This window comes from Ceratotherium simum, chromosome 35 (assembly GCF_057802395.1).
Source record: "Ceratotherium simum simum isolate JZ-2026a chromosome 35, ASM5780239v1, whole genome shotgun sequence".
Lineage (NCBI taxonomy): Eukaryota > Metazoa > Chordata > Mammalia > Perissodactyla > Rhinocerotidae > Ceratotherium > Ceratotherium simum.
The window spans coordinates 32,277,167-32,292,340 of NC_141934.1; the positions used below are offsets into that span (position 1 = coordinate 32,277,167).

Sequence of the window (15,174 nt, forward strand, 5' to 3'; positions counted from 1 at the left end):
GAAGAAATGATTTAAAATCGGCAGAAGTAGGAAGTGGCTTGCATTCTTCCTCCTGCTATTGTTCTTCTTGTAATAGCTTCTCTTCCCTTTACTAAGAGATTGGGTCTGGATCTAGGAAAAAACATAATAAATATTTTGAAGTATTTTGTCACACTTGTAAGCAGGACTTTCTATTTCTAAACCAAGTGTGACTTCCTTTGTGGAGCAAGGGAAAGAGTCAAGAATGATGGAGGAAAAAAGTGAGAAGAGGCCTCTGATCAGGTAAGGGAGGGGCAATCAGACAGGGGGTCCCTTTGCAGGTAGTCCAGCTCACCAGATATATTACCTGAATCATGTTGTCAGAAATAAGAACATTCCCCTAAAATTCCCTTCATGTAACATCATCCTGAACTACATAACTCATCTAAAAGTCCTCTCATTAATCTGTGGTAAGATGTTTCAGAAAATAAAAACGATGCTATTATTTTTAATTAAAATACAGATAATGTATTAAATATATTAAATTAAAATACAGATAACTCCTAGATTATATAGTAAAATGTCAAAATACTGCTGCCACTGAAAAAGGAAAGTGAATAGTTTGTGGATATTTTTATTTATACAGTATGCTTTATTTGTCACAGCAAGAAGGTGCTGGCAAGGTTCATAGTTGCTTTCTTTCACTCAATTTTAGCACACAAATCTGTGTTACATCTTTCCATAGTTAACATAATCATTTTTTATAAGCTGTGGTGCTTTCCAGAGGTAGCAGAAACTAAAAAAATGTTCGCTGTTTTTCAAGATGAAATTCAGTTACAATAGCCAGACATACTAAGATCTAAAAGCAAACAGTAGGAGAAAAGTATATGATATTGCACTTTATTTTTTTTTTTTTTAAAGATTTTATTTATTCATTTTTTCCCCCCAAAGCCCCAGTAGATAGTTGTGTGTCATAGCTGCACATCCTTCTAGTTGCTGTATGTGGGACGCAGCCTCAGCATGGCCGGAGAAGCAGCGCGTCAGTGCGAGCCCGGGATCTGAACCCGGGTCGCCAGCAGTGGAGCGCGCTCACTTAACCACCAAGCCACGGGGCCTGATATTGCACTTTAAACAAAACATTATTGCAGTTTTAATTTGTATTGTACTGTTGAGACAGAGACTCAATGGTGATATGCAGTGTGACCATCTCAACATATGTGAAGGGGTAAACTTCCAGTTTGAACATTTTGATCTATGTAGTATAAGAAGTTTGTATTTCAGACACAATTTTTCTAGGTTTGCATATTCAAGATGTGTAAAATTTATGTGAAACACTCAGGGATGCAACCATTATTTATAACTCTGAGACAGTTAACAGTACTTTTATCACTGTTGTCATGATTATTCAATTATCCATACATTATAAAAGCATCATACTCCCAGTGAACATGTCTGTCCTTTATAGAAGAGCACATTAGCTAATCTTCCACGTAACACATGGAATCTTTTCTGGAATATGACTCCCTATATAATTCTGTGTGAAACTTTTTCTGAATTATTTTGAGCTTACCTTCAGAGTAATTCTCTCATATACAATCAAACTAAGTGTTCAGCTGACTGTCACCCTTTGGCACACTCCCAGATGCACTGTCATGCAGCCGTGCATGTCAAATATGGTTGCAACTCGTTTTACTGTTACCCCTTCAGCTGAATGCAATGTTGTTACTATGTGGTGAGTTTACCTGCTATTTATATCTTCAGAAAGTCTGCTTTTAGATAGGATGCAGTATTGTAGCAGCAACCAGATAAAGATAAATTACGAAAATCATATATGTTTTACTTTTTGGGGAAGAAGATGGGCCCTAAGATAGCATCTGTTGCTAATCTTCCTCTTTGCTTGAGGAAGATTAGCTCTGAGCTAACATCTGTGCCCATCTTCCTCTATTTTGTGTGTGGGACACCGCCACAGCATGGCCTGATGAGCAGTGTATAGGTCCGTGCCCAGGATGTGAACCTGCGAACCACCGGCTGCCAAAGTGGAGCACGTGAACTTAACCACTATGCCACCAGACCAGGCCCCTAAAATCGTATTTTTAAAGGCATCATAGGGCCGGCCCTGTGGCTTGGTGGTTAAGTGCGCGCGCTGCGATGCTGGTGGCCCGGGTTCGGATCCCGGGTGTGCATCGAGGCACCACTTCTCTGTTCATCCTGAGGCCGAGTCCCGCATACAGCAACTAGAAGGATGTGCAGCTACGACATACAAATATCCACTGGGGCTTTGGGGGGAAAAAATAAAATAAATAAAATCTTTAAAAAAAATAAAAAATAAAAAAAATAAAGGCATCATAGAGCTGTGGAAGCAGTGAGGACTAGATGAACCAAAATTCCAAAGAGGGGACCCTTCCGAGGTGACCTGATAATCACAGCCTATTTTTTACCCCCTGTAAGCATTTACTGATTTTGGATGTGGGCTGAATTTTGGGCTTGGCCCAGGCAAAGGGCCTTTGCTGGGGGAAAGAGAAGTCACAAAAGTTATAGTGGTCACTTGGGGTTGGGGTGGCAGATTGGAAACTTGAAAAGCTTCAAATGCACAGCTGGTTCTCCCCCATGGGATATTTGCTGAGTTTTAAAACTGCAGGAGATTGGGGAGCTTCACTAAAAGGTTCTAAAAGGTTCTAAAAGGCAGAGTGAAATATCTGCAGTGTCTGGGGTGCTTAGGAATGAAAAACCCACCAGGGATGGGTAACTGCATAAAAGACATGGCCAGTCTCTTCCTCAAGCCATTTGTCAAAATTTGAAGCTGCATGGGGCAGCAGGTAGGGAGACTAGGACCTATCAAGCCCTCAGATTTAAAAGCTTATGAGAGTCATATCCAAAATACAAAGGCTAAACAGAGGTAAACTGAGTCTTATCAAAAATTCAAACTAGCTCTGACCCAGCTACATCTGTGACTGTACTGAGGTGATTAGCCCCTCAAACTAACAGAGGAAAAGAGACACTCTTTCTGGTAGAAGGTAACATCACCTGGGGCCCCTGTGGTTCTTTTAAATATAATGTCTGGCATACAATAAAGAAAATTACTAAGCATGTGAAGAACAGGATTATATAATCAATAACTAAGAGAAAAAACAAGAGAAGCAGACATGCCAGTGACCTAGATATTGGAGTTGGCAGGGATTTTTATGTAAGTATAGTTAATATGTTAAAGAAAAAAGGATGGAAGAAAAAGACAAAAAACTGAAGAATTTCAACTAGTAAGTGGAATCTATAAAAAATCAAGCACTGAACTCCTCAAATATCTCTTCTATGTCATTCTCTCTTCTTTTAGACTCTAATTACACATATGTTAGAACTTTTGAGTATGTCCTAAATGTCTATGTCTCTATACTTTTATCTTTTTTTCCTCTCTCCTCACACCCCCATCTTCTGTCTTTGTTTCAGTACATTTTTTTATTTGCTTGCCTTACAGTTCACTAATCTTTTGTTCTGCTGTGTTCAGTTTGCTAAGTACATCTATTAAATGCTTAATTTCAGATACTGTGTTTTCAATTTCAATTTGAGGAGTTAATCAAGAACCTTAGAAAATGATGAACGATATCGACCTTCAGATTCAAGCTCAGCAGATTCCCAGCAGGCTAAATAGAAAGATCACCACAACTATGCACACCATCCTAAAAGCTAAAACCTTGTTACTAGAAGCCTGAGAGGGGGAAACACATTACCTTCACAGGAACAACAATAAGACTGAAAGCTTCCTTCTCAAATGAAATGATGGAAGTCAGGACATAATGAAACAACACCTTTAAAGTGCTGAAAGGAAAAAATAAAACACCTCTGCCAATCTAGATTTCTATACCAAGCTAAAAATCCTTCAGAATTAATGTTGAAATAAAGATGTTTTAGATAAACAAAAATGGAGGGAACATGTGGTAGCATGCCTATGCTAAAAGAAATATTAAGATGAGTTCTTTAGGCAGTATGAAATGACCCTACATGGAAACTTGGCAAAGCAGAAGGAATGAAGAACACTGGAGGCAAATATGTTCGTAAATATTAAGTACTGGGAATCTATGGCCCATGGGCCAAAACAGGGCCTGTGAGCTAAGAATGGTTTTCACATGTTTAAATGGCTATTTAAAAAAGAGAAGAAGAGAGGCTGGCTTGGTGGCGTAGAGGTTAAGTTTGTGTGCTCCACTTTGGCAGCCTGGGGCTCATGGGTTGGGATTCCAGGTGCAGACCTACACACCACTCATCAGGCCATGCTGTGGTGGCATCCCACATACAAAACAGGAAGATTGTTTATTTTTCTTGCCTAAGATGTTAGCTCAGCAACAATTCTTCCTCACCAAAAAAATAAAAAAATATATAAAAAAGAATATGCAACAGAGACTACATATGGCCTGCAAAGCCTAAAATGTTTATTGTCTGAAACTATAGAGAGGGAGTTTGCAAACCTCGATATAAATGAATATTGACAACACAATAATAATTATATCTGGTGGAGTTTAAAATATACATGAAATTTAAAACAGCATAACAATAACACAAAGCAGTTGGGGATAAATGGAGTCAGGAAGAGTGTAGGATCCCAGCAGCACCGGGGAAGTGGTGCAAGCACTAATTTGGCTCTCTCTTGATCTACGCTGGCTAAAGAAGTGTATTCTATTTGGAGAAATCCATTAAGCTGTACACATTTCTCTATGTATTGCCAAGCTTTGATAAAAAAATTTTTACAAGTCTCTCAAAAGATTATTATACTAAGCTTTGGCATTAAAACAGGAAGTTACTATCAATGCAGAAGGATAGGAGGATAGAGCAACAGGTACATTTGATATTAGTGAAGTAAATATTAGTTGTTACAAGAATGACCAAAATTGCATATTTTCTTGGAAAGCAAAAACCAAATAATTTAGAGGACTTAAAATAAGATACCACAAATAGCTGGGTCAGGTTTTGTTACTGAGAAATGCCACCAAAGAATTTTCTATCATACATCAAACAATGCAACTAAGGACAGGAAAACTGTTAAATCCCTCTGAAGAGATGGAGTAAATCTCAGAGCAGAGAGGCAGCAAAACTTGCAGACTGGGGGTGAGTGACTTGGAAGAGAGAGTCCAAATCCTCAGCAACACTTTCAAAGACTTTAAAGGGTAGGAGAGAGAAAAGGTAGTAAAGAAAAGCGCAAACAAATTATTCATCTGATATTTAAAAAATTCCTTTAAGAAATGAATTTTAAGACATGAATTCTTTTAAGAAATTCTGTGTCACTAACACTCAATATCATGGAGGACAATATATTATGTGGACAAATGGAAATTGATCAGAAAATATTTTAGAAATATCAGACTCAATGTAAAGTTTTGCTGATAGGTGAAAAATACACTTTTATATGTTTGATATGCATTTCTTAAATTACAGGTGAGTTGAAGTCATGACATATATTAGTCTGTGAATTTCCTGTTTATGTTAAACAAATGTCTTATTTTATTTATTGTCTTAAAAGAACTCTGTATGCTAAGGAAATGACACCATTTTCTATCATTCAAATTTCATAACTACTAAAATAGCCTCCTAGTATCCCAAGATTTTCTTTTATACAATAGCGAATGCAATCTTTTTAAAACAAATAATTTCAATCTCTTATGAAAGATCCCTAAAGAGCTGCTCATAGCTCTTCAAATAAAATATAAACTCATGCTATAGTTAGTAAGGTCTTTTATGATCTGGCTGGCCTACTTCGCAACCTGGTTTCCTATACTCTTTTCCTTACCCTCTTGCCTAACAATGTTCCAGCTACTGCCTATATATTTTTTTTTTTTACAAATATGAAGGTCTAAATGAGGACTTTTTGCTCTTGCTGTTCTACTTAGAAAGCTCTTCTTCTCTCCCTCCACTTCCCCCCTCCTCCAAGCCCCCATGGATGACTCCTTACTTTCCTTCAGATTTCAGCTTAAACGTCACGCTCTCATGGAGGCCTTTCCTGACTGCCTTATTTAACATAGGGCCCCCTATTCTTATAGCACCTTGTTTTCCTCATATTTTCAAGGTTGCCTAGAGGTAAATTTAGATTAAGTCTAAAAAGAGCCCATGCCCTTTAGTAACACTTTAAAAAAGTTTGCCTTTAAAAAGTTGGAGATAGAAAAGATGATTTTAAAAAAGTAAAAAAAAAAATTGTGATATTTAAAAAAATGGATAGAATTTATATATCCAACAGCCTAAGCAAATGTATTTACTTTACAACTCTGAAGACATTCAAATCATGCTTTTGGAAATTATTTATTAAGAAGTTCATGATGGAAATGCTTACTTTTAAAAAATAGATAACTTAGCTCTTTTTACTATGTAAACTAGAAAATTTAACAGAGAAAAAAATTATGACTCACAAATAACCACTAATAACATTTTGGTGTCTATCCTTCCAGGATATTTTCAGTGCACACATATACCTACATAGTTATAATATACATATTTACTATATATATATATTTTTTTTTGTGAGGAAGATCGGCCCTGAGCTAACATCTGCCAATCCTCCTCTTTTTGCTGAGGAAGACTGGCTCTGGGCTAACATCCATGCCCATCTTCCTCCACTTTATATGGGACACTGCCCCAGCATGGCCTGACAAGCGGTGCGTCAGTGCGCGCCCGGGATCCAAACTGGTGAAGCCGGGCTGCCGCAGCAGAGCGCACACACTTAACCGCTTGCGCCACCAGGCCGGCCCCATATTTATAATATATTTTTTAATAAAAACATGTTCACACTGATATTGTGTAATTGTATTTAAAAATCACAATATATTACATACATCCCATGTCAATAAATATATAATTACATTTTAATGACTGCACTATATTCCACTTTATGGACATACATAAATTTTAAAACCAATTAGCTGTTACTGAAAATTTAGGAATTTTCCAATTTTTCATTAGCATGAAACTGAGAAGAGTATGTTACTTATATGTCCTTGAATGCAGAGTTCTTTTATAAAAGCTCAGAAAAAATTGTTAGGTTAACAGTTATGATTATTCTCACTTTGCACACATATTGCTTACATGTCCCCCCGAAAGGCTGTATTAGTTTATGCTTCCATCACTAGCCTAAAGGAGAACACTGCACCCTCACCAATACTGGATCATTTCACTCCTTTTAATATAACATACAATGTAGCACCAAATGAACACTGACAATACAAAATAAACTATATGAGCTTGTGATGGGGGTGGGGTGAGGGAAGAGAGGAGAGGGACAGAATGTGAATAAACATTCAACTGCAGTTGTCTTAACAGTCTCAGTTTCTGCAGGCCGGTCCACACTGGAATATCTTGCAATGCTGAGTGTGACTCTAGTGCTTAGAAAAAAATTTGATTCCATGCAATTTTTGCCTTATACAATCACTTAAAACCCAGCCCTTATTTTAAGTTAAGCATCCAATGAAATACTAAGTAAAAAAGAAAAGGCACAACATTTACTGAAAAACCTTAAACATTTAAATGAATACCTACTATGGGTCAAGTACTTGGAGTAAAACACTGAACAACTTAGACCAAGTTCCCACCTTACCAAAGCATACAGTTTAGAAGACAAGATACATAATTAAACAGGCCATACTGTGCAAGTGTGAAAAGTTGTTAAAGCAGATATAGGATACAATAGCTAAAGGATGAATAGGCCAGGCTAAGGTCCAGAGAGTGAAGAGATGGAGTAGCAAGGGATGTGGCCTGAAAAGACAGGTAAAAGTTTGAGCATGAAAGGTCCTGTAAAAAGATTTTATCTCAACGGAGGAAAAAAGCCAGTGGAGGATTTAAAAGTGAAATGTAATATAATCAGATTAGTTCTCTGGATTGACCACCCTGGAAGCACTGTGGAGAATAGATGAAAGGAAAGCAAGATATATAAACAACATTGTTCACTGTGTTATTGCTTCTTGTTATAAAACATCTGGAGAGGAAAATGGACAAAATATGTTAAGTAATATCCATATAATCAAATACTAAGCAGTTATTAAGAATGAAATAGAACTACGTGTACTGACATAGAAAGATACATTTAAAAAAAGATATGGAATGAAAGGTATGACTCAATTTTTATAAAAAGAAAACAGTACATTTGTACGTCCATAGAACAAAGTCTGACAGAAGGCGCACTCAAGCCACAATGTTAGATTTGTAAGGCAGTAGACTTTGGGGAGAAGGAAGAAAGGTTTTCCCTTCTCTTGTGTAGGGCAGAGGTTATTTACATTTTTTTCTCACATGCATTAGTTTTATAATTAAAAGCCACCAACAAGAAAAAGACTAAATAATAAAAAATAATAAAGGATACCATGGCAGGTACATAGAAAATATATTGGAACAAAGTAAGACTCGAGTCAAGGAAACTAGTCATGAGGCTGTTGCAATACAATCCAGGTGAGAGATGCTCAGTGAGACTGGGCCTGAGTCCACAGCTGCTGGGGTGCCAAGACTTTGGTGGGCCCAAATTAGTACATAAATCCCAATCCCCAACCAAGCAGGCCATGACCCCCCTTTCTGAGGACCACTTAAGATGATCCCCTCATGCAAGGACCACATGCATTTGGGATCACTTTCTAGCTGCTACCTGCTACTGTTATACCCTTGAGGGCTGCTAACACCTAATAACCAAAAGGAATACTTGGGTCCACAGCATGATTGCAGGCTCTCCTTTCCAAGCTATATGTGAATCGTATTAGACCTAAGTGTTCATCATCTTCGTAGAACCTGCTGGATTTAATCTATCCTCCCTCTAAATTTTGTTTTCACTGGTCACAGCCCAAAGTCTCAGCCAACCCCCAGCTCTCATCTTATTTTCTCTCTCAATACTATCATCATGACAATCTTCTGTATTCCTCATGCACCAGCCACAAACCCCAAATTCCTGCTCTTCTGGAAAGTGCTTCCATGGTGCCCTCTGAGATTCCCCAGGGACAAACTCTTTATGTCCTCAACAACTTCCCTAAACATTCCCTTAATTTCCTTGCATTAACTTAAACTTGGGTACCCCCTAGAAAAGACCTACCTGACAACAATGATCAAAGAAGGGCTATTTATTCCCCTGCACTCCACATCTATAGGTTGGAAAGTAGGATCAGTGTTCTTCGTGCTCTCCAATATTGCTTCTAACGATCGCAGTCTCTTATAAAAAACCTCCTTTGAGGCTCATACCAGTTAGTCATACCACTTTCTCTCTTCTTTGCTGCTATCTTCTATTCAACTGGACTCACCTTCTTGGACTTTGCTATTTGCTTTGCTGTCTTCTCTACTAAAGGCCCTACTGATAACTTGGGAGGACTCTCACATGCATAGAGATCTTCACTAAAACCTCTGACCCATCTTTCATCCATCTTACTCTCAGCAGATAATCTTACCACAAAATTTACAATCTCATATGTATATTTTATCAGCCAGGAACAGGGGGAACCGCTACTCTGGTACATGGAGGCTTGGATAAGGAGTTTTGTAACTGGACATGTTGCTACTCTAAGCAGAACTGGGGTTCTATTAGTAAAGGAGAAGGAGGAAATGTGTATTAGGTTAGCAACCAGCAGTATCAGACACTGGGCCAGAAAATAGCTCTTGAGAAACCAAACAAACAGCATTGTATAATTCAGATACTCTGAGGACAGCTCAATTAACTTAGATATAAATAAACAGGTAATTAAAACCAATCCACCCATTCTTCCTTTCGAGAGAATGGTGGAAGTATCCCTTTTCTTTTTTTATTTTTTTTGTGAGGAAGATCTGCCCTGAGCTAACATCGATGCCAATCCTCCTCTTTTTGCTGAGGAAGACCAGCCCTGAGCTAACATCTATTGCCAATCCTCTTCCTTTTTTTCCCCCTTTTTCTCCCCAAAGCCCCAGTAGATAGTTGTATGTCACAGTTGCACATCCTTCTAGCTACTCTATGTGGGACGCTGCCTCAGCACGGCTGGACAAGCGGTGCGTCAGTGTGTGCCCAGGATATGACCCGGGCCGCCAGTAGCAGAGCACACGCACTTAACCACTAAGCCACAGGGCCGGCCCTGCACAAGTATCCCTTCTTATAGCAAACATCAATCCTTTTCGTGCTCCAGGTACCTCCATCCCCTCCTCAGTCAGGAACTTTATGGTATTGATTATACCTCTTATTATGCCTGCATATTTCATCTCTCCATACTGGATACACCACATTAGGATTTAAACATGTCCTAGTTCCTCACTATTTTAAAAATATTTTTCCTTGACCAAATCTCTCTCCAGCTACTACCCTATCTTTCTCCCACTATTCAAACTTATCTATATTCAGTCTTTACTTCCTCGTCCTTTACTGATTACTAAACTCATCCCAACTTACTACCCATCCTCAACATATCATTATCTCCAACTAAGGTCAACAATAATCTTCACATTGCTATATGATATGTTCACTTTTCAAGACTTCCATCTAATTTGATCTCATATAGCATTTAAAACAACTGACTTTACCTTCCTTCTTAAAACACCAGTTTGTCTTGGTTCGGTAAAACACCAGTCTTCCCGGTTTTCCTCTTATCCAAGAAGGCTCCTTGTTTTCTCCTACCTTTAAAGACAGGAGGTCTTTGTGGTCAGTAGTGGACATTCTCTTTTCACACCATCCATTTTCCCTATGCAATCTCAGTCAGCTCCACAAAGCCTATCTACTGATGTAGCTGAAATGCATATCTCCATCCTAGATACCTCCTCAGGGCCAGAACCACATGCCAGCCTGTTCACCCAGATGTCGCACAACTCTATCAAGTTAACACGGCTAAAACTGCAGCTACTGCCTTCTTCTTGCACCACAGGCTCCTCCTTCCATATTTTGCTTCTTAGTAAATTACAGCTAATCTGGTCAGTATCTGTAAGACTGAGTAGCAAAATCTCAAGGGCTTCATTCAGCATTTAAAATTGGCAACTTCCCCTCTATCTGAAAACTCTATGGGTTTCTAATACTGAAAGGTTGGGATTTCCTTCTTGCTTCTCTGATCACCTGTTTTCCGTGATCTCAGTTCCATCATCATCTATAGGCTAAGCAAAAAAGTTGTCAACATTCCTCCCTTTTCTATGTTCCTATCCAAATTTGTACATCCAACATAAAATATTTAACTCTTCATACCTCTGTGGTCTTCTCCTTTTTCTTAAACAAAGTTACTGTATTGACTGTATTCATGTACTGCTTTTAAAAAAGTCAATAAGCTTATTTTTCTCACATAAAAAGATGTCCAGATATAAGCAGTGGAGTGCTGGTACAGCTATTTAAAGATGTCTTTGGGGAACCAGGATCTTTTTCTTCTATACTGTACTAAGGCCATGGTTCTCATTCTCATGGTCACAAGATGGCTCCTTCAGTTCTAGGAATGGAAAATTCAAAGAGAGAAGCACAGGGAAGGCAGAAAGGCAGACTGCAGAAGGCACAGAGAAAAAACCAGCTGGGTCAGTTCCCAGTGATAGTATTTTTGATTAGTCAAGAATGAGGTATATGGCTACACCTGGCTACAAGGAGGCTGAGAAGAGTTCTGTAACCAGACGTATTGGTACTGTGAGCTAAAACAGTCATCAGTAGGGAAGGATGAGCTGGATGTTCAATTGGCGACTAGCAATATCTGCCACACCAGGCCTGAAAGCAACTCTCAAGAAAATACCAATAAAGTACTGTTGTATAGTCCAGATACTCTGAACATAATGCTGTTAACTTAGAAATCAACAATAAGAAGGTAACTGAAAATCTTACCTTACATATTAAAAATACACAATTCTAGGGGGCCAGCCCAGTGGTATAGTGGTTAAGTTCATATGCTCCGCTTTGGCGGCCCGGTGTTCATAGGTTCGAATCCTGGGAGCAGACTGAGGCACCACTCATCAAGCCATGCTGTGGCAGCATCCCACATACAAAATAAAGGCAGATTGGTGCAGATGTTAGGTCAGGGCCAATCTTCTTCAGCAAAAAAGAGGATTGGTGATGTTAGCTCAGGGCCAATCTTCCTCACAAAAAAACCAAAAAATTCTAAATAGCTATGGATCAAAAAAGTCATAGTTAGATAACATTTAGAATTAAACAAAAATAAATTAACACAGACCAGTGTGTTACATAACTAAAAGGGTCTTTAGAGAACTATTTATAGCCTTAAATGCTTATGTTAAAGAACAAAGACTGATATGATGACCTTGGAGTCCACCTTAAGACAATGAAAAAGGCAATTCCACATTCACAACACTTACAGGGTTTCTTCCTTACATTCATAGGGTTTCTCTCCAGTGAGTTCGCACACGCATTCTAAGGGATGAACGAGCACTAAAGACTTTCCCACAGTCATTGCACTCATAAAGATTCTCTCATGTGTATTTTCTTGTGAGCTTTAAGTTGAGAACTTGTATTGAAGGCTTTTCCACAGTCACTGCATTCATGGAGTTTCTTCCCAGTGTGTATTCTCTTGTGCACTATAAGGTAAGAACTTGTGCCAAAGGATTTCCCACAATGATTACACTCATAAGGTTTCTCTCCAGTGTGAGTTCTTACATGAGACTTAAGAGATGTTTTTTGACTAAAAGCTTTTCCACATTGATTACATTCATAGGGTTTCTCACCAGTGTGAGTTCTTACATGTCTCCTTAGGCTTGAGGAATCATGGACGACTTTCCCACATTCTTTACATTCATATTGTTTCTCACACATGTGACTTCTCTTGTGCAAAATAAGATTAGAAATCCTTTTGAAGGCTTTTCCACACTGATTACCTTCACAATGTTTCTCTCCACTAGGAGTTTGCACATGCATTCTAAGGGATGAGCGACCACTAAAACCTTTCGCATAGTCATTGCATTTATCAAGATTCTCTCCAGTGTGTATTTTCTTGTGAACTTTAAGGTGAGAGCTTGTGTAGAAGGCTTTTCCACAGTCACTGCATTCATGGAGTTTCTCCCCAGTGTGTATTCTCTTGTGCACTATAAGGTAAGAACTTGTGCCAAAGGATTTTCCACAATGATTACACTCATAAGGTTTCTCTCCAGTGTGAGTTCTTACATGAGCCTTAAGAGATGTTTTTTGATTAAAAGCTTTCCCACACTGATTACATTCATAGGGTTTCTCACCAGTGTGTGTTCTTACATGCCTCCTTAGGGTTGAGGAATCATGGAAGACCTTCCCACATTCTTTACATTCATATTGTTTCTCACCCTTGTGATTTTTCTTGTGCAAAATAAGATTAGAAATCCTTTTGAAGGCTGTTCCACACTGATTACATTCATGTTTCTCTCTAGTAGGAGTTTGCTCCTGTTGCTTACGGGATGAAGGACAACAAAAGGTTTTGTTTTTATTACATTCATAGGAATCCTCCACCATGTGAAAATCGTTACACATAGGAAGCATGCTACGTTTGAAGTGTACACCATGTTTGGAACATGTGTACTCTTTTTGTGCTGTTTGAGTTCTTTCAAGATGCCACAGAGCTCTATTATAGTCATGACTTTCACAGAGCTTCTCACTTACAGAGTTTTTCTCATAATTGTTTAATACTGAATTATGTTTCAAACACTGAATATCTAAGTAACATTTACAGCAATGTTGATCGGTGGAAACTCTCTTTGAAAAAACAAGTTTTGATCGAAGTTTAGAGTTTTCCTCTAATTCATGATAGTCACAGAATCTCTCCTGAGATGTTGTTTTCTTCTGGGTAAATGTCACTTGCCTCAACTGTCCCTTTGGGATCTTGTGCTGTTTTCTGATCTTATGGCATTCCCAGTCTTCTCTTAATGTAGAGGACCAATCATCCATTGTGAATCTTAGCATTTTCACTCCAGTGGACAATTTTCCCCCAAAAATATTCTGCTTAGGAGTTGATTCTTTGGTTTTAAGTTGAATCTCCCAGTCTGGATAGGTCCCTTGGGGAATTCTTCCTTTCACAATTCTTATCTCTTCTTGACCCAACAGGGAGTTCACAGTAGGCTTGCATAGTTGATATTCCACGGAGGTGAGATTTATATAGTTTTCCAGCATCACGTCTCTGTACATACTTCTCTGAGCAGAGTCCAGCATCATCCACTCCTCCTGGGTGAACTCCACAGCCACATCTTTAAAGGTCACTGGTCCCTGTAACCAGGTTGCTGGAAATCCAGTCACCATCCTTTCCTCCTCAGTATTTCTCACGTAGAAACAGGCAGAATCCTGTGCAGGCAGAGACCATATGGGGGATAGGTCAATGGCTGCCATCTTGAGAGTCTGAAAGTGACATCTGCCTGCACAATAGGGTAGAGAGATCAGGATATTTCTTTTCTTGTTTCTCTGATTCAATCACTGGGTGTCCTCCCTGTAGCCAAAAAGGCAGGTTCAGGTAAAAGAAGAAAGGTGGAAACTGGGCCCCACTGGAGGCACAGTAAAAAAAATTGTAGACATGCCCCCCCCCCCCCCTTTACCTCCCAGCAATGTCTGACCAGCTTAAAATCTTTACTGGGATTTGTACTGACATGCAATATAGTCGCTCTTGGCTCCCATCTTGGTTATTTATATTGGCTTCTCCTGCAGACTGCTTCTCAACCCTGGGTGGAAGGAGCATGCATTATTGAAAAAAGAAAAATTAAAGCTAATGAAAACCAGTCAAAAAAGGCATGGTTGTTTAATTAAATTTCATGAATATTTTTCTACTTTTTTAGTTAATTTTTTGGAACGGAAAAACAATTTTCCTGCTAAAGACAAATGTTTTTGGAAAACTTATTTGTCCTATATATAACTTGATGTTTACCTGAATAACTTCACATAAGGACTGATAATTTGGCTGCTACCCTACTTAGGAATTTCACTGGAGTTGTTAAAAATAGATATGTGACTTTGAAACAAATGTTCATTTGATTACCTCCAATTTAATCTCTCTCCCCAAAGTCCATATTTCCTTATGATAACTTATTCTATCTAAAACTTGAATGGGATCAACAAAGAAGCATGAACTATTTTCCAGGCTTTGGGAGTGAGGCCTTAACCATATTAACAATATTAGATGTTAATTATTTTATGGCTGAATCATTTTTAGAATGGCTTTAATATAAATAAAAGAACAACACATAGTGTGAATACAAAAGACAAATGCTTGCAGACTTTAAAAATGACAAATCATGCAATTTATTATGCTAATATTTTTACAAGTCTCACTTTTTGAAGATTAGATGATAACCTTCAACTGCGAGCATTCTACCTCAGTATTATACTTCAAT

The 15,174-nt window shown here is 38.4% G+C and overlaps 1 protein-coding gene across 7 annotated transcripts in view; it reads right to left on the reverse strand.

Annotated features, from left to right (window-relative positions):
• Nucleotides 1-15,174, reverse strand: part of ZNF891 (zinc finger protein 891) — a 26,716-nt gene continuing 11,542 nt past the window's right edge. For 2 of the 7 annotated variants that reach the window (XM_087423560.1, XM_087423558.1), the window contains 2 exons: nt 14,434-14,505; nt 7,088-14,276 (listed from right to left, as the gene is read on the reverse strand). In XM_087423560.1, coding sequence (XP_087279686.1) covers nt 12,293-14,179 — 1,887 coding nt within the window. In that variant the 5' untranslated portion in view covers nt 14,180-14,276; nt 14,434-14,505 and the 3' untranslated portion in view covers nt 7,088-12,292. Of the gene's footprint in view, nt 112-7,087; nt 14,277-14,433; nt 14,506-15,174 lie in introns of those variants that run through there. The other 5 variants (XR_015549841.1, XR_015549843.1, XR_015549842.1 and 2 more) reach the window with 5 other exon arrangements.